We start from the raw sequence: 24,296 nt of genomic DNA on the forward strand, positions 1-24,296 counted from the left end.
TCAGACCTATATCCACACTTTGTTTTAACCCTGTTCCAGCACTGGAGAGTCAAATATAATATACAGTCTCAAAGTTTGTAGTAAAACAATCATAACTGTGTAATTTTAATTATGCTATCTCATCTGTCAGCATGATGTTGGTGAATCATGTTCAGTCTCTTTGTACGTTACGTCATTGTTTTGGTCAATGCTCGCGTCCCTATGGAGTGTGTGCGCGAGCACGAGCAACAGGTAGCTGGCTGCAGTTCACTTAACGGCCACAGGTGTCATTAATAACGTGTTTCTGAATCTTACATACTGCACCTTTAATGATCATTACCTTTTTACCAAATCTTGGGACACGAGCATTCCCGAAGCCAAGTCTCATGCCTGAAGATTTGTTCAAAACGTAATGATCATTAAATGAAGTAGATGTCACTGTATAGTAAATATCACTGTAATATAGTGGATGCCACTGTGCTTATCTGGTAGTTCCACTTACACATTTAATCTCTAGCTCTGTGAAAAGTCGTCCAGTCATTAACATGCGCAGAGGAATAGTAAGTATGAGGACAAACGGCAAGGCCAGTGACACAGCGCTCGACTTCACCACCCACAGAACTGCCAGACATATGACCTGGATAGCCGTGTATAAGTGCATCCTACTGGTGCTAACCTGCAGAGGGAGCCAGAGACCACCATCAGCTGTTAGCACATGCCAGAGGCGTTTTATTAAGTCTTGTATTGACACAAACATCAGTGAACAGTGACTGCATCTCAGCAGGAAAAGCAAGATGTGTGGCAAAAAAATATTGTATTTTTTTTAAATTTTAAAATAAAATAATAAGAATTCTGCATGCTTAGTCAAAAAATTAAATTGCATATTCAAAGAAACTTTGGCTTTGAGTCCAAAATCTCTGATCAGATAGATTTGACTGAAGAAATATATTAGTCAGGCGATAAACCAAACAATGAACAAAGTGCACGAAAAAGGAAATGCAAACATTTCAGGAGTGAATTTACTTACAGCTGAGCATGTATTAGTACAAACCCTTATTTTAAATCTAAATCTTATTTAGAAAACCACCTGCAGTCTATGATGAAAAATGTGCTCAAATAGCACTGCGCTATATTTAAAAGTAGTAATTGTCATTCTTTTCCCCTTTCTATATAAATTAGGTTAATTATAAATTGTGCTTTATTCACTTATGCACATAGTGTGCACTATTACTTAGAAACTGGTAATCTCTTTAGAAACTGGTGATTTCACAAATGCCCTTAAATGTGCAGTTAGTTGTGCAAACACTTCTTAAGAAAAGCAACCTAGATCCTGCTGTTCTCAATACTTTTAGACCAATTTCAAATGAACCGTTTTTAAATAAGATTTTAGAAAAAAAGAAATTTTAAACAGCTCAATACATTTTTAGATGAGCACAATTTGCGTGAGAAGTATCAGTCGGGTTTCAGAAACAGTCATTGCACTGAAACGGCATTGTTAAAAGTGGTGAATGATCCTAGACTGAATACTTATAAGAGGAATGCATCATTCCTAGTGCTTTTGGACCTAAGTGCAGCCTTTGACACTGTAGATCACAGTACTCTGCTTAACAGACTTGAGAACCTCATAGGCCTCTCAGGCATAAATTGGATCAGATCATACATTACTGGAAGGCATTTTTGTTTTTTAATTAGGTGACTGTACCTCTACAAAACATGACATACTAAATGGTGTTCCACAAGGGTCAGTTCTTGGACCACTTATTTTCATTGTATATGCTGCCGTTGGGTAACATAATTAATGAACATGAGGTAAACTACCATTTTTATGCCGATGACACTCAATTATATATCTCTGTAGAGCCAAATGACACACAGGCATTAAATAGATTCAACATCTTACTTTGGATGAACACAAACCTTTTGCATTTAAATGAACATAAAACAGAGATACTTACTGTTGGCTTAAAACATGAGAGTGAAAGAAATGAAACTGCACTAGGTACTCTGGTTTTACCGTCAAAGACAGAGGTGAAGAACTTTGGTGTCATTCTAGATTTTGATCTGAATTTTAAGTCTCATATAAATTATGTTTCTAAGACCTGTTTTTATCATCTTTATCACACAAATTTGACCCTTTGTTTCACTTGATGATGCGAAAAAATTGATTTGTGCTTTTTATTTTTTCTCGCATCGATTAATATAATGCACAATGTACTGGCTTACCTAAGAGTTGTATAGATAGACTGCAAATGGTTCAGAATGCTGCAGCCAGAGTGCTTACAAGATCCAGGAGGAGAGAGCACATTACACCAGTTTTAGCTAATTTGCATTGGTTACATGTTAAATACAGGATTGATTTTAAGGTTCTTTTAATGGTCTTTTAACACATTTCTGACTGTTTATCAAATGAGGTTCCAACTCGCAGTTTGAGGTCTTCCCATGCATAATTTATTACACACTGTAATGTAAATCTTAAGAAGCTGCTTTTAGTCGTTATGGGCCAAAAATCTGGAATGCTTTACAACTGAAATTAGACAAGCACCAAGCATTTACATTTTTAAAAAGCATTTGAAGACATATTTTTTAAACTAGCTTTGATGAATCTATTATGTTTTTTTTTTTTTTTTTTTTTTACTGATTATCATTATATTCCATTTGTATGTTTATAATTCTGATTTCCCTACATTTGTTTTAATTCATTTTATTTATTTATTTTTTATCTTTGTACTGTTTAATTTTTATTCAATGATTTGTTTTACTTTCTTTAAAATGTTGAATTCTATGTTTTTATACTTCCAACTGTGAAGCACTTTGAGCTGCATTTTATGTATGAAAGGTGCTGTACAAATAAAATGTATTATTATTATTATTATTATTATTATTGCCCACAGTAAGTAGGTGTTTTATTTTAAAGAGACCTTTGTATACATTTTCTATTGATCCTGGCAGCAAATTTCCATCCAATGATGAACAGAATTATAACCTTTCCATGTGTAATTTTTATACCTTTTGGTTAATCACAAGTATCGGTGTTTCTTCAGCTTAGGACACTTTGATGTCCCAGGGGTTGATTTTTATAAAACAAACAGATTTCAAATTATATGAAGGTCTCATTAAAACTGAACTGGAACCTTTTTACAAGGCCTTCATCATTTATTTGTGGTATTTTTCAAATGTCTTTTATGTATAGATTTTTACTGTTTTGGCCTTGTCTCAGATCCAGACTTTCAATATTAAACTATGAAAATCCAGTATAAACATACAAATTATTACATATTTTTACACTGAAAAACAAAGAATGAAATAAACACAATGTATTTCAATATTTATTGCGTCAAAATAATTTCTATCTTTTTTTATTATTATTTATTTATTTTTATTATAGCTGTTGCACAGTTGTGGCTACATTTCTAGCACACCAAAATTCTTTGCCCCTTATAAATCTTCGCAAAAATGTGTGTACTTGCTCACCAAGTCAGTGAGTATGCATGAGGTGAAATATGAAAAAATAAAGAAAAATAATATAATTATGTTTGAAGAAAACAAAGAAAATTCAAGGTAAAAATTACTGGCGAGAAGAATATTTTTACTGTCTGTCATTTCCAATCAAGTTGTAATTTTGCCAAATTACGCAAAAAGTGTAAAACTATTTATTAATTGTGTGTATTTAGGATACATAAAATGTTAGCTGTGAAACAAGCCTTAGCAAGACAAAGGAGTCATTTTATATATATAAAAAAAGTAATTTCCATCTCCATAATATCCACCACAGAATTCTATTGAACACAGTGCAGAGTTTGAGATGTGCTGGAAATGAAAAAAAATTAATCTCCTGTGATGCATGTACATCTAATGTTGGTGTTAGTAGGCAAATAAAAAAAAGTTGTGATAGACAAATAGATACAAAAAAATGTCTACCTTGAATGCACTGTAAGTTGCTTTGGTTAAAAGCATCTGCCAAATGCATAAATGTAAATGTAGTCTGAACAATGTTTCAACAAGACTTTACTTTTCTTAAAGTGCCCAAAGAAACACCTGTGTATTCTACTGTATATAATTGTGTCTTTCAATTAGCATTTGAATTTTTCGACTAGGTGTGCAGAATCCTAATCTAATACTAATCCGAGAAACCAATAATTTTAATAATAATTGCATAGTTATTCCCAAAGAATAATGGAAAATGCAAATGTAATATAAGAATGTATGAGAGAAACATACTTTGGTAGCATAGGGTTCATTGGGGTGATACTTTTTGGGAATAAGGAGGAGCAGCATTCGATCCCAGAGCTGAATGCCACTGAGGGAAGTGATTCCCATGTAGAGGAAGATTCCGAACAGAGCTGAGATGGGAATCATCTTCAGAATGGGCTCCATGAGAATGGACAAACCTGCCAACAGACAAAGACACTGTTAATTAAGCTTTCCCCACTGACACAAACATAATGTTTCAAAGGATGTGTAGTGATGTAAGAACCACATTTTCATTCTTTAAAGGAATAGTTTCCCCATAAAATGAAAATTGTGTTGTCATTTACTCATCCTCATGTTGTTCCAAACCTGGATGCTGTTCCTAAAGCACCATAAGAGTATCCATATGACCATAGGTCTTCTGACATCATACAGGGTATGCTAGCTTTGTGTGGCGAACAAGCCCAAACTCAAGTCGTTATTCACTGATAATCTTTTTCTTGTAAACTTAGTCCAAGTCCAGTTTGTGAACTGCATCAACTGGTTCTTTGAAAAGAACCAGCTCAAAAGAACGATTTGTTCATGAATCAAACTGATCCAGTTCTCAAGTTCAACTTAATGACTCAATGATCCAGTCGTAGCCGGACAACAGCATACAGGTTAGTGATGTTTCGTTCATGAGCGAATCTTTTAAGTGAATGAATCATTCTCATTCACCTCCATACACTGACTCATATTTTTCATTCACTTACGTCTCTCACTTTCGAAGCCAATGAGCTCTGCTGCATTTCATGCCTGTAAAAACTGACTATAGCATGAGCCAATAGTTTTCGTGTGTGCACTGTGAAGAAGCATATCATTGGTTTAACCCACTGAACGAATACACCCCATCACACAACTAGTCGGTCATTTGAGTCTGAATGAGATGGAGGCATGTAGTTTGTTCAGTTCAGCATGAGTAAATTGCATTCAACAAGGAGAAAAAGGAGTGAAATGTACTGTTTAGACAAGTTTATAGGTATACACAAAACATGATCCCCAAGTTATGAATGTGTAAATGTGGTGCTTTGATACACAGTGTAAGATATTTAGGCTTTTCTTAAACTTTTTCTTTGTCTTGTTAATAATTAAGCCCAGCATTTTGCAAAATATAGGGAAAATAAGACCTGCCATTTGTGGTGAAAATGGTTATGGTGTTTAAATTCTATTTTTAAACTGACTTCATTCATTTGTAAACTCATAAAAAAATTTAATTTGTCTTCCTTTGTCATGCTTTTAAAGACTGACTTCAGTGCAAGCCAGTAGCATTCGAGAGTGGGCTGTGAAAGAGTATATCATTGGTTGGACCCACTGAACTAACACACCCCTTCACTGAAATAGTGAAGTGACTAGCGTGCAAAGGCGTAACTTGAAAATATGGTCAGTGAACGAATCAGTGAATGAATCTGAACAAATCTTTTTGGTGAAAGGAATCAAGAGAATCGTGTCACTGAAATGAATCAAAATCATCACCACTAATACAGGTTTGGAATGACATGAGGATGAGTAAATCATAATTTTTCTAGGTAAACTATCCCTTTAAGAGAATGTCAGAGATTGGTCAACGTACCGACAAGCAAGGCCACAATTACTCCACTGACTCTCTGTTCTAGAACCTTCTCGATCTCTGGCTTCGTGCCCTTGCTCATGACAGTCAGGGCATTGGCATGGGATACGGAGCGTACGGTTGCTGCACTCAGCCAAGGTACGCCGAATATGGCACCTAGTCCTCCCATACTGACCAGGATGAGAAGATCCATGTGGAACCCAGAGCCCTTGACCATTTTTCTCTCTGGTTTACTCACAATTAGTCTTTAAAACAGAGAGACAAGTCAGAAAAGATCTGCATATGGAAGTTTCAAGAATGCAAATCATTCTTCAGAGGAAGTTATTTTTATATAATTCTTTTTAAATGTATCTACTATCTACAGTCTAGCTTGCAACCTCATACTGACCTAACCTGCTGTGACTGCGACAAGTGACAAGTTAAACTGTATTTGACTGTTATATCCCAGAAATAATCTGCAACACTGCACTAGTTTAAGGGAATAATCTGGGTTCAATACAATTTAAGATAAAAAAAAAAAAAAACAGCATACGCAGCATAATATTGTTTACCACATAAAATAATTTAGACTTGTCCATTTTTATTTAAAAAAGCAAAAGCAAAAATTGCAGTAACAGTAAGTCATTTACAATGAAAGTGAATGGGGCCAGTCTATAAATACTAAAAAACACATAATTTCAAAAGTATAGCCACAGAATTAAACATGTTTTTAATATGATAAAATTGCTTACTAACCTATCTGTGTAAAGTTATATCCAATATTACAACTTTTTTGTCATGATAACTAAACCCTGTAATTGGCTAATCCCTGTATTGACTATAACTACACACAGATAAGGTTAGTAAGCAATTTTATCATACTAAAATCATGTTAACATATTTAAATCTCCCATGATATTCAGTCATTTTCGAATACCATAAGTGGAGATTTAGATTAAAAAAGGACTTAAATATTGTTCTGTTTCTCACCCACATCTATTATATCACTTCTGAAGATATGGATTTAAACACTGGAGTCCTATGGATTACTTTTATGTTTCATTTATGTGATTTTTGGAATTAAAAATGTGTGATCACCATTCATTTGCATTGTATGGACCTACAGAGCTGACATATTTCTCTAAAAATCTTCATTGTCATTGTCACATTCTGTCTCCCTCCTGTTTCCATTGACTCTTATTTTGAAGTTTCCCCCTGGACTCCATTTCCCATAGTGCACTGCCCTTATCACAGCCATCTGTTCCCCATTATCCTCACCTGTCTTTCATACCCTCATTAGTTCCTTTGTGTATTTATACCCTCCAGTTATATTTATTCATTGTCAGTTTTTGTCCATGTAACACTTATTTTAGTGTGTGGTTTATTTGGTTCTTTGTTTACATGGTTTATGGTTCTCCACATTGTGATATATCTTCATCTTCCTTATTAAAGCCTGAAAATAGATTCATCGCCTCTCGCCTCATCATCATCATCTCTACTACACGAATATGTGACAGTCATACACATCTGGGATGGCATAATTTTCATTTTTGGGTGAACTATCCCTTTAAATGTGCTCATTTTTGAATGAGCAATTGTTTGCCAGAAGTTTGCAGCTCTTCACTGGCAGTGGTGAACCTAGCAAACATTGGGCAGAACTTCCGGTTAAGCTTAAACAACTGTTATGTTATGTACTAACGCAGCATTAAAATGAGAGAAACTTGGGAACAAAAAACACAATTACAACGAGGCGATTGTTTTTCCCCACCCATCTGTTATTGATGATGGGTGGGAGAATGATGACCAGATATCACAAATAAAAGCATTTTAGTTGGTTGTTAAGTCTTTGTCTAGCGATGGAGAAGCTATGTGTAACCTGAAAAGCTCTGATGCCCTATCAGCACCTTCACAGAAGTAAGGTTGAACATGTTTTAAGAACTGTGGATACTGGTTATTATGTTTATTTTAAAGCAGATACTAAGTGTAGTCAGAACCTGAAGATTCCGTTCTACTGAGCTTGTGTGCTGTGATCACTCTGAGAGATATATGGAAATATACACTGATGAGCCAAAATATGACCACTCACAGGTGAAGCAAATAACGTTGACCATCTCCTAACAAGGCCACGTCAAGGTCTGGGTAGATTAGTGGGTAAGCGAACAATCAGTTCTCATAGTCAACGTGTTGGATGCAGGAGAAATGGACAGGAGTACAGACCTGAGCGACTCTGACAAGGGCCAAATTGTTATGGCCAGACAACTGGGTCAGAGCATCTATGAAACAGCAAGGCTTGTGGGGTGCTCCCGGTCAGCAGTGATGAGTACCTATCAACAGTGGTTCGGGGAGGGACAAACCACAAACTGATGACAGGGTGTTGGGCCCCCAAGGCTCATCGATGTGTGAGGGCATCGAAGGCTATCCCATCTGGTCCAAACCGACAGAAAGTCTACTGTGGCAAAAGTTACAGAAAAGTTCAATAATGGTTATGGGAGGAATGTGTCACAACACACAGTGCATTGCACCCTGCTGCGCATGGGGCTGCGTAGCTGCAGACCAGTCAGAGTGCCCATGATGACCCCTGTCCACCACTGAAAGCACTTACAATGGGCACACAAGTGTCAGAATTGGACCTTGGAGCAGTGGAAGAAGGTCGCCTGGTCCGATGAGTCACATTTTCTTTTACATCATGTGTACAGCCGTGTAAGTGTGTGCCGTTTACCTAGGGAAGTGATGGCACCAGGATACACTGTGGGAAGACGACAAACATTGTTGTTAAACATTGTTGCAGACCAGGTACAACCCTTTATGGCAATGGTATTCCCTGATGGCAGTGGCCTCTTTCAGCAGGATAATGCACCCTTTCACACTGCACACATTGTTCGGGAATAGTTTGAGGAACATGATGAAGAGCTCAAGGTGTTGCCCTGGCCTTAAAATTCCCCAGATCTCAATCTGATTGAGCCTCTGGGGGATGTGCTGGACCAATAAAGTCTGATCCACAGTGGCTCCACCTCCAGGATCTGCTGCTAATGTCTTGGTGCCAGATACCACAGGACACATTCAGGGGTCTTGTAGAGTCCATGCCTTGGCGGGTCAGTGCTGTTTTGGTGGCATGCGGAGGACCAACAGTATATTAGGCAGGTGGTCATAATGTTTTGGCTCACCAGTGTTTAGCTGGAGTCATATCATGCTATTTTCATGTTGACATTATGTTTTTCATTCAAACATTTATAACAGAGATATTACTTGCTTTGAGGAAGATAAACAACACTCTTATTTGCATATTTTAATATGATTCAAATGTTTTGTCCTCTACACATTAATATTTGTATTGTACTGAACATATCAATATAAAAGGTGAAACTTTAATGCTGATATGTCTGAATGATTTCAGTTGAAGACACTTTATATTGATATTACAATCTACAGCCTCTGAGGACAATGCAAGTGAACCGTAATACTATAATATTACGTTTATGCATTGCAAACAATAATTATAATTTAAAAACACAGAACGAGGATTCAAAAATGATGCGGATAAAATATACTTTAATAAACATGAAATTAAAATGCAGAAATGCAATAATAAACCGTTTCCTTAATAGTTTCTTTTAAGAATAAAGTTAAAATAGAGAGATGATTACATGCTAAACAAATTAATATGTAGTGTATATTACTAAGCTATAAATGGGTACATTATAAACAACAAGAGATGAGCATACATTCATGGGGAACTTAGTACCTATTGTGGCTTTTAGATGCAATTTTAAATTGTCCACTCTGTTTATATACACTATCTGCTAAAAGGCCAATGGACAACAACTTGTGCATTTCTGCAACTGGGGTAAAAGAAATAAGACAGCAGCACACACGCACTTAGGGACAAACACACTTAAGGAATCTCCAAATTGCAGCGATGTTATAAAATACTAAGAAGTCATGAATATTTGATAACATGTTACAGTAATTTCCCCGGTAAACGTAGCCTACTAAACACATGACTGTTTGATTAATTAAAGCACGACAACCAGTATAAGCTTCAACAGCCCTACCAGAAAACATATCCAAGCTTACAGCAAGTAAACAGCTTCGCCAAACAGTTAACAGTTCAACATCCTTTCGGACTGATGTCCTGCTGCTTCTGTCATGAGTTGCAACTAACTGAACAGCCATAGCTTCCCCAGCCAGTACAAGCATTACATAGAAGCTGGTTCTTCTTCTCTGTTCTTACGGACATGTTGTAAATGCAATGATGATGGACATAAGCCTACAGTTTTGTGGCAAATCCAACCCGACAGCACAAAATGAAAAATCATCACATTACAGTAGTGAATCGGGGTAAGACAAGGACAGGGTTTTGAACACTGATTTATGTATTCACTCAAAAATTGATTTTTTATTAATTGTAACCAAAGGAATCTAACGTAGTGCAGCTTAAAATATGTGACAATTATGGTTAAACCGCAGAGGTAAAACATGAATTAACTATTGTGCCAGATGTGAAAGGGGAGAAGAAATCGTGCATGCATCAGTTGTTTTGACAAAAAAATATTCCACATAGGATCCACCAACGCTTCCTCACTCAAGCCTTCTCGGGAAGCTTCCGTTGTCCTTGCAGTTCATTTAGAGAATTAATAGGACCTTAATGATGGCGGACTTTGATTGGTTTCCGGGTCACAGGCTCAAGGACAGAGCAGTGAGGAAACGAGGATCACAGTTTAAGAAATAAGAAGAAGGTCTTTCTTTTTTTTGTTATTAACATTTTTTATTGATTCATAAATTAACACAAGAAATACAACAACATCTATATAATGAATCAAAAACTTTTAACATTAAACCCCCACTATATCCCCTCCCCCTACCAAACTCTCAACCCACCCTGACCCCCCCACGAACACCCCTGTGGTCAATAGAATATAGACACACACACACACAGAAAACTAAAACAACAACATAAAATAACATAAAATAAACAAGTATAATAATTATTAAAAAAAAAATAATAATAAAAAACTCTAAATTACTCCCTCCACCGCCCCACCTCGAGATTCCCTCAAAAATGCTAAATAATTGCCCATTTCTTATTGTAAGTTTTCCTAACCCCCATCCTAATGCTCGACCCCTCCTCGAAGGCAGCCACCCTCCCCATCTCCGCGCACCACTCCGGGAATGAGGGTGCTCCATCTGACTTCCAACTCCTCAAAATAACCTGTCTACCAATCATCACACCGGTCAAAACCCAGTCCTTCATGTACTTATCTACCAAATCCATGACCTCCCTATCTCCCAAAATGCAGAGTCTGGGGCAGAACGAGACCTGAGTGCCCAACACATCACACACAAAACTTTGCACCTTCAGCCAAAATTCTTGGATCTTAAGGCACCCCCAAAAAACATGGATGGTGTCTCCATCTTCAGTATGGCATCGCCAGCAGATGGGTGTGTCCTTAAGACCAAGCCTATACAATCTAGAGGGGGTCCAATAAAATCTATGTAAAATCTTAAATTGCATAAGGCGTACCCTTGCATCATAAGAATCCTTGCCCACACTCCATCCTCCAATACCAAGTTTAAATCTTTCTCCCATAATCTTTTAAGAGAATTTAAAGCTCCGTCCCCCAGACTCTGAATTAACAAGGAGTAATACACTGATGCCTCATGACCCTTCCCAAAAGCAGCAATCACCACTTCTAGAGTATCTGCCCCTTTAGGGGGGTGTATGCTACTCCCAAAAACAGAGCAGAGCAGGTGGCGCAGCCGTAAATACTTATAAAATTGAGATCTGGGAATCCCAAAATGTTGAATCAAATTTTCAAAAGATCTCAATACTCCACCCTCATACAGGTCACCAAGTGTATTAACCCCCCTCACAATCCAATCTGACCAACAGAAAGGGGACTTATTAATACATAGTTTAGGGTTTAGCCATATGCTCGAGGCTACGTTTAAATAAATATCAGAATTAAACACTCTGGACACTTTTGTCCATATTGAGTGCAAATGCAAAATAACGGGGTGCGACTTAACCTCTCCAGCTAGTTTAATCGAAAGGCTTTGCAGTGGTGAGATAGGGGCAAGAACTTCCTTTTCAATACAAAACCAGGGAGGAGCTCTCTCAGGTGGAAGCGACCAATGAACCAAATGTCTAAGACTGAATGCATAATAATAAAATAAAATCTTGGGTAGGCCTAACCCACCTTTGTCAATCGGCCTATGTAATTTAATGAAATTTAACCTGGGACGTTTACCATTCCAAATGAAGGACTTCACTATGCTATCAAATTGCTTAAAATAAGAGAGAGGGACATCTACAGGGAGAGATTGTAGCAGATAGTTAAATTTTGGAATGCAATTCATTTTAATAACATTAACCTTCCCAATCATCGATAAGTGTAATGAAGCCCACCTGTCCACATCATTCGAAAACTTTTTTATTAAGGGATCAAAATTAACTCTAACTAAATCAGACAAATTTGCTGGGAATAAAATTCCCAAATACTTAATTCCCTGTTTGGGCCACATGAAGGCGCCCGGCTGGAAAGCCGTTACTGGACAGTACGCTGTCAAAGCCAAAGCTTCAGATTTAGACAAATTGACTCTGTATCCTGAGAATTTGGAAAAGGAGTTAATAATTCTGTGGAGGCAAGGCATGGATCTAGTGGGGTCGGAGATGAATAATAAAATATCATCTGCGTAAAGCAGAAGCTTATGCGCTACACCTCCCGCCGTCACCCCTGGAAAATCATCCTCCTTTCTTATTGTGGCTGCTAATGGTTCCAGGGCAAGACAGAACAATAATGGGGAAAGAGGGCAACCCTGCCGGGTGCCCCTATCCAGAGTAAAATAATCTAGAATTAACCCATTTGTTTGTACCGCTGCTACAGAGTGTTTATAAAGTAACTTAATCCAACCAATAAATGTATTCCCAAACCCATACCTTTCCAAAATCTTAAAAAGATAATCCCATTCTACCATATCAAATGCCTTTTCGGCGTCAAGAGAGATGGCAGCAACCGGAGATTGTTCATTTGCTACTGACCACATGCTATTGATGAAACGCCTAATATTATCAGAAGAACTACGGCCTCGAATAAACCCCACCTGATCTATATGTATAAGAGATGTCATAACTTTACTTAATCGATTAGCCAGAATTTTGGACAACATTTTTACATCTAACTGGATCAGGGAAATTGGGCGGTAACTTTTACACTCACTTGGATCTTTATCCTTTTTTAGAATCAGACTGATCCGGGCTTGTGTCATGGTTGGCGGAAGCTTTCCATTCTTTAATGAATCAGTATAAACTTCTAACAAAAATGGAGCCAGTTCTGTAGCATAAGATTTGAAAAACTCAGCGGCAAAGCCGTAAGGCCCCGGAACTTTGCCTGTAGGCAGGGACTCAATTACCTCAACAAGCTCCTCCAAGGTTATCTCAGACTCAAGATAATTTTTTTGCTCAGTCGTCAGTTTAGGAAGATCTAATGGTTCCACAGAGTTCCTAATATCTTCATCAGTAGACGAAGACGTGGACCTATAGAGATCAAGATAGAACTCTTTAAAGGCATTATTAATATCAACAGCCGAGGTAAATATTTCACCACAAGCAGATTTCACTGAGGGGATGATAGAAAAAGACTCTTTCTGCTTTATATATCTAACCAAAAGTTTTCCTGCTTTATCACCTGACTCAAAGTATGACTGTCTTGCCCTGAATAACCAAAACTCCACTTTCTGCGACAGAATAGTATTATACCTGTATTTCAGTCGGGTCAATTCTCTGAGGCCATCAGCTGACATACAGTGCTTCAGCTCTGCCTCTGCACTTTTAATATTTCCTTCCAACTCCACAAGTTCTTGTGCTTTGGATTTTTTGATGAATGAGGCATACTGTATGATCCAACCCCTTAGAACCGCCTTAAGTGCCTCCCAAGCCACTCCCACAGAGGATACCGAGGACCAGTTGGTCTCCATATAAACACTGATTTCAGTCTTTAACATTTGTTGGAAATCAGGATTTTGCAAAAGGGATACATTAAGGCGCCAACTATATGATTTCTTTTTCTCTATATGTGGCATCACCTCTAAACTTACCAGGGCGTGATCTGAGACTAAGATATTTCCAGTTGAGCAATCCACAACAGATGAAATGAAGGATTTGGATATCAAAAAAAAAAAAAAAAATCTATTCTAGAATAAATCTTATGGACTGATGAAAAAAATGTATAGTCCCTACCAGATGGGTTCAAAAGTCTCCAAATGTCTGTAAGACCAAGATTTTTACACATCCTGTGAAGCGTCAATGTTGCTCTAGGGGGCTTACACACTTTTGCTTCACTGTGATCAAGGACTGAATCCATCAAAATATTAAAGTCTCCTCCCAATATTATATCATGAGGGGTGCCAGCGGTTTGCAACATCCCTTCAAGATCTATAAAAAAGCCCTGATCATCAGCATTAGTTGCGTAAATATTAGCCAAAATCAACCTTTGCCCCTGAATTTCAACTAACACAATAATTAATTAATCTTTATCTTAAAGATTTAATTTATCTTTAATCTGTTTGAGACATTTGAATTGTAGATGTTTATTTACCAATATAATGACTCCCTTGCTCTTACTTGAGCCAGTACTAAAAAAAACATGTCCACCCCATATCTTCCCAAATTTTTCAGCTTCCTGCGGGGAGAGATGTGTTTCTTGAAGAAACACTATATCATATTTCTTATGCTTAAGAAAAGTAATAACTTTCCTTCTTTTTATGGGGTGCCCCAACCCATTCACATTCCATGTGGAGAGAGATAGTACACTCATATTAACATTTGACATTTTGATATAGTAAAAAAAATAAATTGTGTGTCAAAAACAAAATTATATGGACCACATTCCCCATTAGTGAAACAATCAACCCCCGAACATCCCCCCGAACAAAACAAACAGAAAAAAGAAAAACGTGCGCATTAACCCCGTGCACGACAGCGCCAACCGGCGTCAATCCCTCTAAACTCAAAAGGTCCATGAACGCCCACGAGTCCCCACGACAACTTTGCCATCGGATTGCTCAATTTTGCCTCACAAATTTGTCAGGCAAAATTACATAACAGAAAATACTTTGTAAAATAAACCCAGTCAATAGCAAGAATGAACACTAAGAACGTGTAGATTCATTCACAGAACTGTCTCAAAGGTGTGACCTTCCACAAAACAAATTCCAGATGATATAAAACCGTACAGATTCCTCGGACAGACAAACAAATGTTTAGTTAGCCGGCTGTAATGAGTTCAGCGATGACGTAATCATTCCAATGTCCCGTAAAAAAAAACTCAAAACAAACTACAGCCAGCAGGAGGAATAAGCATGAAGAACATACAGATTAATCCACAGCTGTTCCAAAGGAATGTTATTCAACAGAACAAGCTCCAGCCGCTAGGCGGAACCAATACAAAAAGAAACAAAACCGGCATCCCGGTTCCCCGGATGATCGAGTCAATTCACTCGGAGGCTACATAAAAGTATAAACCATGACTTACATAATCCGTCAACTTTATAAAAGACATCCTTTGTGTGAGCAGCATGTAGATATTTTGCGGTCATCCGTAGTGTCCACTCTCAATCTGTCCGGGAACTTCAATGCAAAAGTAATCTTTTATCAATGCAAAAGTTTCTTCAAGGAAAAGTGTTATTCACAAAACAAGCTCCAGCCGCACGGCGGAGCCAACGCAAAAAATCCAAAATGTCGCCCAGTATCCACAAGAGTTAGTACAGTGAGTCAGGCCCACTCACATGAGAAACATCCAATGGTTTACTCAGTCATTGATTCTATAAAAGACATTGCCAGATTTGGACATGTGAATACTTTGCGACCGACCTCGTTTCTATTCTCAGTTTGGCAGGAAATATCAGAGCAAACGAGATCTTTTTCTGATGTAAGTGTTTCTTACATTCCTTGAACTGATCGCGTTTCTCTCTTGTCGAACTCGCAAAGTCCGGGAACAAGAAAATATTATGGTTCTTCCAAGAAAGCTTCCCTTTGCTCCTCACCTGGCGCAACACAAGATCTTTATTGGATGATCTCATAAATCTGGCCAGAATCGATCGGGGCCTGTCTCCCTCAGCAGATCTGTGAGCTCGCTCGATTTCCAGCTTGTGGTCTGTTATGTCGAGCAGTCTCGGGAAAAACTCGTCTAGGAATTTCACCATATCTCTGCCCTCCTCATGCTCAGGAATTCCAACAATTCGAATGTTATTCCTGCGGCTTCTATTTTCAAGATCTTCAAGCTTTTCAAGGAGACGTTCCAGATCAACTTTGGTCGCGGGTGGATTAGCGGTTAATTCCCTCTCCGAAGATTCCAGAAAATCGATCCGTTTTTGAACATCAGTCACTCTTGTACCTAACTCGGAGAATTTTATTTCCATTGCCGTGATCGATCGACGTATTACAGTGAGATCCTCCAAGTCAGCAAGAATCTTCGTCAACATCACCGACATGTTGGACAACTGACGCTGGATTCCTTCTCCCGCCGCGCCATCCAAATCGAGTCCCCGGTCTGTAGGCCTGTCGGGGCTTTCATCCTGAACACATATGTGTCTTTTAATGTCTCCCGAGCCCGAGGATTTTGACTTCTTTGCCATGTTTTGCAACAAAGGGCAAATGTGTAACTGGGTGTAACAAATTTCACCGGATTATAATATGAAAATAATCAAAAATTCAGCAAAGTGCGCAGAGCTCGTCGCTCACACGTCTGCTCCTTGCATGGCGTCACGTGCCACTCCCAGAAGAAGGTCTTTCTTAACAGGTTTCCCAAACACTCCCACATGCCATTCATGGGGCAAAGGGAAAGTCCCTCCCAAACTCACACCATTGGTCGAGATTTTCAACGAAACAGAGCATTGTTTTGAATGCGCAACAAATTCAGTCGACTTTTCAGTGAAATCTCCTGCAGATGGCTTATGCCTGTTTCACATCGCAAACGTGGGCAAGATGCGTGGAAAGCTACAGCACAACTACATCGTAACTACAGCCGCAGACTCGCTAGGACTTTCACATTGGAAGTGTTTTTTGTTTTTGTTTTGGAAGCTGTGTATTTACTTTATTAATGAACATAACTTTTGAAATGGTTAACAGGACTGAGCGACTGATAAGTATTACAAACTTTAGCCTCACAAAATCTTATTAATGTTGTCTTGTAGAATTATTTCATTTAGTGGCAGCCAACACAATGAGCTCTGATCCTTATAAACATCATAATTCACTTTCAGTAACTATGTTTGTACATGAGGGGGAGGGCGACAAGCCTTTGAATGTTATTTTGCACAGGATGCAATCACTCGGTTTGTATCGATCTGTCGACTTTACAGTCAGAAATACATTATTATATATAACTATTAAATAGTAATTTGTCTTTGTTCAAACATCAGCCAACACTTAAGTGTTGAATATTTTCTTCATAAGAATAAGGACGAACTTCCAAAGATAAAAATGTTAACTCACCATCTGCACCTTCAGCCGAGGTAACTGCATTCCACACTTTTTTCCTTTATCCATATAAAATGTAAGTTGAGGGTCATGTAGCACTTTGGTTCTCCACAATAACTCTTGTGTAATCCATCGTCAATATAAGCAAAAGTTGAGTTCTGAAATTACCGACCATACGGGCTGTCATATGTATTTGTTTACATTTGGCTGAGTATTTTTTTATGTTTGTATATGGGTATTATTGTTAACCATTTAGACCTTCTCTCTATATAATAGTATATAATAGGCAGTTTTATTTTGTTTGTTTAAGCTTAGAACTTGTAGTATACTGTAGTTTTAAATGATAAACCATACTTCTGCTTATGCTATAATTAAAATAATTTCATTTTGTTTTGTTCCATTTACTAATAGCTTAAATAGCTATTAGACAATAGTGTTTTCATTTTTCCTTTTTTTCTACATGCTTTATTTCATATAAAAACACACTAGACTACAAATATATGCTTATTATATGCAAAGTGTTCTTTTTTGTGTCCAATTACATTAATCTTGTCCATCAACAGTGTACTGTCACTTTAATTGTGCGTGAGCAGCATTGCAAAAATAGACTCTGAGCTGAAATCCCAGCTACACAGCTGCTCACGCGATACTCAAGTTTTGCTCTGACGCTCTGCCGAAGCTTCAGATATGAATGCTCTAACCTGTTAACATGGGTGCCGAAACAAATACGCTCCATTTACATCTTGCTCACGCTTGCGATGTGAAACAAAAACTTGGCCAGAGCCATGGTGCACTGCCTAGGGAAAATTACTGTACCAAGTCTTGTTTCTACAGTAATAATATCACTCACGTGGTAATCTGAGATTCAAGGAAGATGAGGATAAACACCAACATAGCTGGGATAACGCAGGCAAACATCATCCACACGGGGAAGGGCTTGTGTTCACCCATTGGGTTGATTAACCAGCCCCTCATCTTAGGGTTGGACACCTGAAGACCCTTAGGCACTACCAGTTTCTATAACACAAGTCAAAGGTCAGAGAGGTCACAACAGCAATTGTACAGGGTTGGATCTGAATTGGTGCCGTAAAGATCTATCTTTAAAGACAGTCTTTTATACATCAGCAAAAAACGGAAAACGAATCAAATTTTAATTAAGTATAACATTATAAAAAGAAAACATATATTTCAGTTTTATGTTGAATTCCATTGTAATATTTACAAATACACACAGTTCAAAATTACACACATACCTGAGTGTATGCATCCTCAATGTTGATATCCACAGCAACCATGAGGAAAATAGCAATGGGAACTCCAAAGTCACCAAGCAAACGTCGAATCTATGAAACAAACATTCAGAATAAGATGCAGATACTTCCATTATTGGAAGCTTGCCAGTTTGCCTTATTTTAATCATAATATTCCAGAATTTAGAGATCTATACAGACCTTGCCTGGCAGGAACTTGCCGTTCTTGAACATTCGCAGGTAGTAAGCAATGGAGAAACAGCCAAACATGAGACACATGGACAGGAGAGCGGTGTTGGGATAAGCCCGGTGTTGAACGTCCCTCACGACAGTCATATTGCCTGTAGAATTATCAAAAAATCTCTGATAGTTGACAACTAAGTGCCATGGGTCCTCCACTGTACTGTTCAAATGATCATAATTGAGAATGAGAGGGTGTTCTCTGAAAATCTGTGATGGAGGATGAAACAGAAAGAGTTGGATAATGAAGTTAATGACTTGAATGAATATCATCACAACAATGCTCTAGCAAGTTCTCTTTCTTGCATTTCATTAAGTAAATCTTCTAAAGCGAGTTATATCCACCGAAATATGGATAGTTCTGCTCAAAATGTTGATTTTGTGCATAGATTACATTTCAGCTGCATCAGGGAAAAATAGCATGGCATTTTTTTTTCGCACTTAGTCAATTCTGACTTTTTTGTGGTTTATTGTCATGCAGGAACACACTAACATATTAATTGAGGTATGCCGTCCCTCCCCTGCAAATCCGATCACAAGTGGTCACAGGAGACGCATTTAAACAACCAGGTGTAAACAGTGATGCGTCTCACCTGACCACATGTGATCGGATCACTCGAGACGCATCTTAATACCAGGTGGAAACGGGGCCAAAATGTTTGATATGTACAGTGCCCAAAGTATCTGGGTGAGTTTCACCAACAAATCAAGAAGAAATTATATTTTACCATAACATTTTTACATTGTGACTTTTCATTACAACTAAGCACATTTTCCTCCCAAATTCTCATTACCGTAATGTGTCCGGAGATTTAGTTTTTTTAATTCTTATTATTCACGATGGGGATTCTTATTAGATTTGCATTATTATAATAAAGCATTTAATGTTTTTATTTTTTTTAATCATAAACATAAATTAAAGGTAGTACAACAAATACCACCATTTTGTATAAATACTTTACAATTTAAATACCATATCATAATATTTTTCCATTACAGTAATGAGAATGGGGATGGGGGTTGTTTACTGTCAAGAAAAAATATCACAATGCAAAAAATCTTAATAGTCCTGAAATTTGTGAATATATGGATGTGAATCTGAATGGATGGTTGCATCTTGAGAATTCAAGATAATTCAGCAAAACATTAACGTAAACTTGAAAAAGCATTCACAGCAATGTGCCGTTTTTCAGAGTGAAGAATATTCAATAGACTGAATTTTGAAAAGTGGGCCTTTAGAGAAAGTAAATAGGGTTAATTTTGATGTAATGTTGACTTTCAAATGATGGTGATGCTGATGAGGTTTGGTGTGTTGGTTGACACAATGTGTTTTTGATTATGTTGTAATGTGTACCCTGCCGAGTTTGGCAAAGGTCTCGTAGATGAAGATGAGGGAGATGAGGATGGAGAAGATCTCTTGAGTGAAGCGGGAAATGAATCGGACCAGGAAGCTTCCTTCCACAGCAACAATCAACACGACGATGACCACCAGCCACATGCCAACCCACACTCTGCTAACGATGTACTCAATGTCCTGAGACTTACAGAACTACAGGCAGGAGGAAGAGCAAGATATCAATGAACACAACAACACAAGAAATGTGCAGTGTAAACATGAAAAGGTTGTTACTGTAACACTTGCAGAACCTTCTGAAGAACCTAATTTCCTATTTTACAGTGCATCCGTAAAGTATTCACAGCGCTTCACTTTTTCCACATTTTGTTATGTTACAGTCTTATTCCAAAATGGATTAAATTCATTATTTCCCTCAAAATTCTACAAACAATACCCCATAATGACAATGTGAAAGAAGTTTGTTTGAAATCTTTGCAAATTTATTAAAAATAAAAACTGAAAAAAATCACATGTACATAAGTATTCACAGCCTTTGCCATGACAGTCAAAAATTGAGCTCAGGTGCATCCTGTTTCCACTGATCATCCTTGAGATGTTTCTACAACTTGATTGGAGTCCACCTGTGGTGAATTCAGTTGATTGGACATGATTTGGAAAGGCACACACCTGTCTATATAAGGTCCCACAGTTAACAGTGCATGTCAGAGCACAAACCAAGCCATGAAGTCCAATGAATTGTCTGTAGACCTCCGAGACAGGACTGTATCGAGGCACAGATCTGGGGAAGGGTACAGAAAAATTTCCCAGCTAAGCTGGGGTCAGAGTGCAGGGTCAACCATGTTACAGTGCCCCTGGAGCAGATAGGGTCAAGGGCCTTGCTCAAGGGCCCAACAGTGGCATCTTGATGGTGCTGGGGCTTGAACCCCTGACCTTCTGATCAGTAACCCAGAGCCTTAACTGCTGAGCCACCACTGCCCCCCTGAGCAGTGGTCCCAATGAGCACAGTGGCCTCCATCCGTAAATGGAAGAAGTTTGGAACCACCAGGACTCTTCCTAGAGCTGGCCGCCTGGCCAAACTGAGCGATCGGGGGAGAAGGGCCTTGGTCAGGGAGGTGACCAAGAACCCGATGGTCACTCTGACAGAGCTCCAGCATTTCTCTGTGGAGAGAGGAGAACCTTCTAGAAGAACAACCTTCTCTGCAGCACTCCACCAATCAGGCCTGTATGGTAGAGTGGCCAGACGGAAGCCACTCCTCAGTAAAAGGCACATGACAGCCTGCCTGGAGTTTGCCAAAAAGGCACTTGAAGGACTCTCAGACCATAAGAAACAAAATTTTCTGGTCTGATGAAACAAAGATTGAACTCTTTGGCCTGAATGGCAAGTGTCATGTCTGGAGGAAACCAGGCACCGCTCATCACCTGGCCAATACCATCCCTACAGTGAAGCATGGTGGTGGCAGCATCATGCTGTGGAAATATTTTTCAGCGGCAGGAACTGGGAGACTAATCAGGATCGAAGGAAAGATGAGTGCAGCAATGTACAGAGACATCCTTGATGAAAACCTGCTCCAGAGCGCTCTGGACCTCAGACTGGGGTGAAGGTTCATCTTCCAACAGGACAACGACCCTAAGCACACAGCCAAGATAACAAAGGAGTGGCTCCGGGACAACTCTGTGAATGTCCTTGAGTGGTCCAGCCAGAGCCCAGACTTGAACCCGATTGAACATCTCTGGAGAGATCTGAAAATGGCTGTGCACCAACGCTCCCCATCCAACCTGATGGGGCTTGAGAGGTCCTGCAAAGAAGAATGGGAGAAACTGCCCAAAAATAGGTGTGCCAAGCTTGTAGCATCATACTTAAAAAGACTTGAGGCTGTAATTGGTGCCAAAGGTGCTTCAACAAAGTATTGAGCAAAGGCTGTGAGTACTTATGTACATGTGATTATTTTTTTTTGCGTTTTTTATTTTTAATACATTTGCAAAGATTTCAAACAAACTTCTTTCACGTTGTCATTATGGGGTATTGTTTGTAGAATGTTTAGGAAAATAATGAATTTAATCCATTTTGGAATAAGGCTGTAACATAACAAAATGTAGAAAAAGTGAAGCGCTGTGAATACTTTCCAGATGCACTGTAACTTATGGAACTTCAATATACATTACAAGTGCCTCAAAACCTTTCCTTTAGAATGGGGTTACTGAAGGAACCATTAACAGTCTTCAGAATTCTTACAGAAACTTTTATTATATTTTGCAAGTTCCTATGAGAACTGGCATTTTTGAAAGGGTGTCTAGAGGTTCTGCACCAGTGTAGCAATCAAGTCAAGTATCCTTTCATTTTTACAGCATTATTCAAATAAATGTTCTTCAAATAGACACTCACACTAAAGAAGGCCTCTTCAAACACCAGCAGAGGCCCAGAGAAGCCTATGACTAGTACAGGTTGGGCAGCAATCAGGCAGAAGATAATGCCCTGTACTGCAGTGGAGATCATTAGCTCTGACACACCCATCATGTTATCCACCTTATCAGCTGTGAAAAAAAAGGATGAGTGCCAAACAACAGACATTACATGGCTAGAAGTATGTGGACTTTAATTTACAGGTCTGGCAAAGCCCATTACTTCATATGAAGACGAATATCAACCCTACGCCATACAATTCCATTCTAGAGAATTGTGTGCTTGTAAATTTGTGGCAACGATTTGGGTAGTGCCCCTTTCTATTCCAGCATGATTCCTAGGCACAAAGCGAGTTCCATAAAAAAATGGTTTACTGAGTCTGAAATGGAAAAAAGTGCCTAGCCTGAACAAAGCCCAGACCTGAATCCTTATTGACCACCTTTGGGATGAATTAGAACACCGGGCCTGACCCAAATGCGCAACATCAGTGCCTGACCTCACTGATGCTCTTGTATCTGAATGTGAGCAAATCTGAACAGCTATATTCCAAGATCTAGTGGAAAGCCTTTTGTTAAGAGTCCTCCCTATTTTTGCCAATGGTTTTGAAATGAAATGCTCAACAAACGCACCGTGTTCAGGTGTCCACGTACTTTCGTCCATGTAATGTATAAAGGTTGGGATTTTTAAATACATTATTTGTGTTCACTGTCTTCTTTAGACTAAACATTCATACCAAGAAGGCCTCCAAAGGTGATGGCAGGGGAGAGTGCAGCAAAGTAGATGAAGATGATTGCAGCCACCACCTGAGAATTCATGGCATCAGTGATGTCACTGACATAATGTTTGTATCGTCTCTTCAGGTCTTTGATCATGCCACCGAATGGAACACCTGTACGGGCCAGTGGATCCTCAGAAGGGGGACCTGATGATTTTGAAACTATGGGAAGACAGATTAGTATTAGATCTGTGTTCTCTGGCTTAGTGTTAAGTTAACTTTTTAGGGGTCCAAGCAGCTGAACTCTTTGTAAGATATAATGTAATGTTTGCTGGCCATTGTCACAAATTATAAAATAGAACGGTCACATGCTTTTCAATTTCTGCCTGATTATTATTATTATTATTATTATTATTATTATTATTTTTATTATTATTATTCCATTTTGAGTGTGCTGAACAACCTTTTATTTATTTTTTCATATCCAAAAACAGTTGGTCCAATTCATACAAATTTGGATTGTATCATGTGCAGAAACACCCCAGACAAAAAGGTATTCAGGAAATTTTGATTCATTAAATTGTTTGCTGGATACGAGCTAATGACATTTTTGGCTGTGGCCTGTATTTAGTAATGGACCTACATCTATATCTGAACCCAGTGTCCAAACTTAACGAAACCTTGTTCATATAAACACCTTTACAATCTGAGGACAAAAAATATATTTAATTAATCTCTGCCTCTAGGGGTGCCATCACTAGGAAATTTTCATAACTCTTAAGGAAGTTCAAATGCACCACTATTATTCTGTATCCTGCTCATTTGGCAATTGTAGTCTTTTCCCACATACTTGTTTCACCAGTCCTACTCGACCCACCCCGAGCAGGATGCGAACCGGTGATCACCGGCATGGGAGTCGGATGTGCTAGCATGGAGGCTATAAAAGTCATGGCTCTAGCCTCGGTCACTAGTGCATCTCTTAAGGCCAGGAAAGTGAGGTTTACAGACTACACAGCTATCATGTACCAGCAGGCTACCATTACACCAACCCCTCTAAACCTCACTCCCATCTGGGTCATGGCACCAGTTTTATGTAACAGACTCG

General features: G+C 38.5%; 1 protein-coding gene across 1 annotated transcript in view; it reads right to left on the bottom strand.

Annotated features, from left to right (window-relative positions):
• slc4a1b (solute carrier family 4 member 1b (Diego blood group)) overlaps positions 1 to 24,296 on the bottom strand; it is a 38,974-nt gene that overhangs the window by 2,385 nt on the left and 12,293 nt on the right. The window contains exons 9-17 of the mRNA XM_051674471.1: positions 23,210 to 23,413; positions 22,459 to 22,607; positions 20,073 to 20,267; positions 18,680 to 18,928; positions 18,482 to 18,571; positions 18,079 to 18,245; positions 5,777 to 6,018; positions 4,198 to 4,367; positions 482 to 655 (exon numbers count right to left, since the gene is read on the bottom strand). Of these exons, the coding sequence (XP_051530431.1) occupies positions 482 to 655; positions 4,198 to 4,367; positions 5,777 to 6,018; positions 18,079 to 18,245; positions 18,482 to 18,571; positions 18,680 to 18,928; positions 20,073 to 20,267; positions 22,459 to 22,607; positions 23,210 to 23,413 (1,640 nt within the window). The remainder of the gene's footprint in view (positions 1 to 481; positions 656 to 4,197; positions 4,368 to 5,776; positions 6,019 to 18,078; positions 18,246 to 18,481; positions 18,572 to 18,679; positions 18,929 to 20,072; positions 20,268 to 22,458; positions 22,608 to 23,209; positions 23,414 to 24,296) is intronic.

Source organism: Myxocyprinus asiaticus, chromosome 36 (genome assembly GCF_019703515.2).
Source record: "Myxocyprinus asiaticus isolate MX2 ecotype Aquarium Trade chromosome 36, UBuf_Myxa_2, whole genome shotgun sequence".
In the NCBI taxonomy this organism is placed as follows: domain Eukaryota; kingdom Metazoa; phylum Chordata; class Actinopteri; order Cypriniformes; family Catostomidae; genus Myxocyprinus; species Myxocyprinus asiaticus.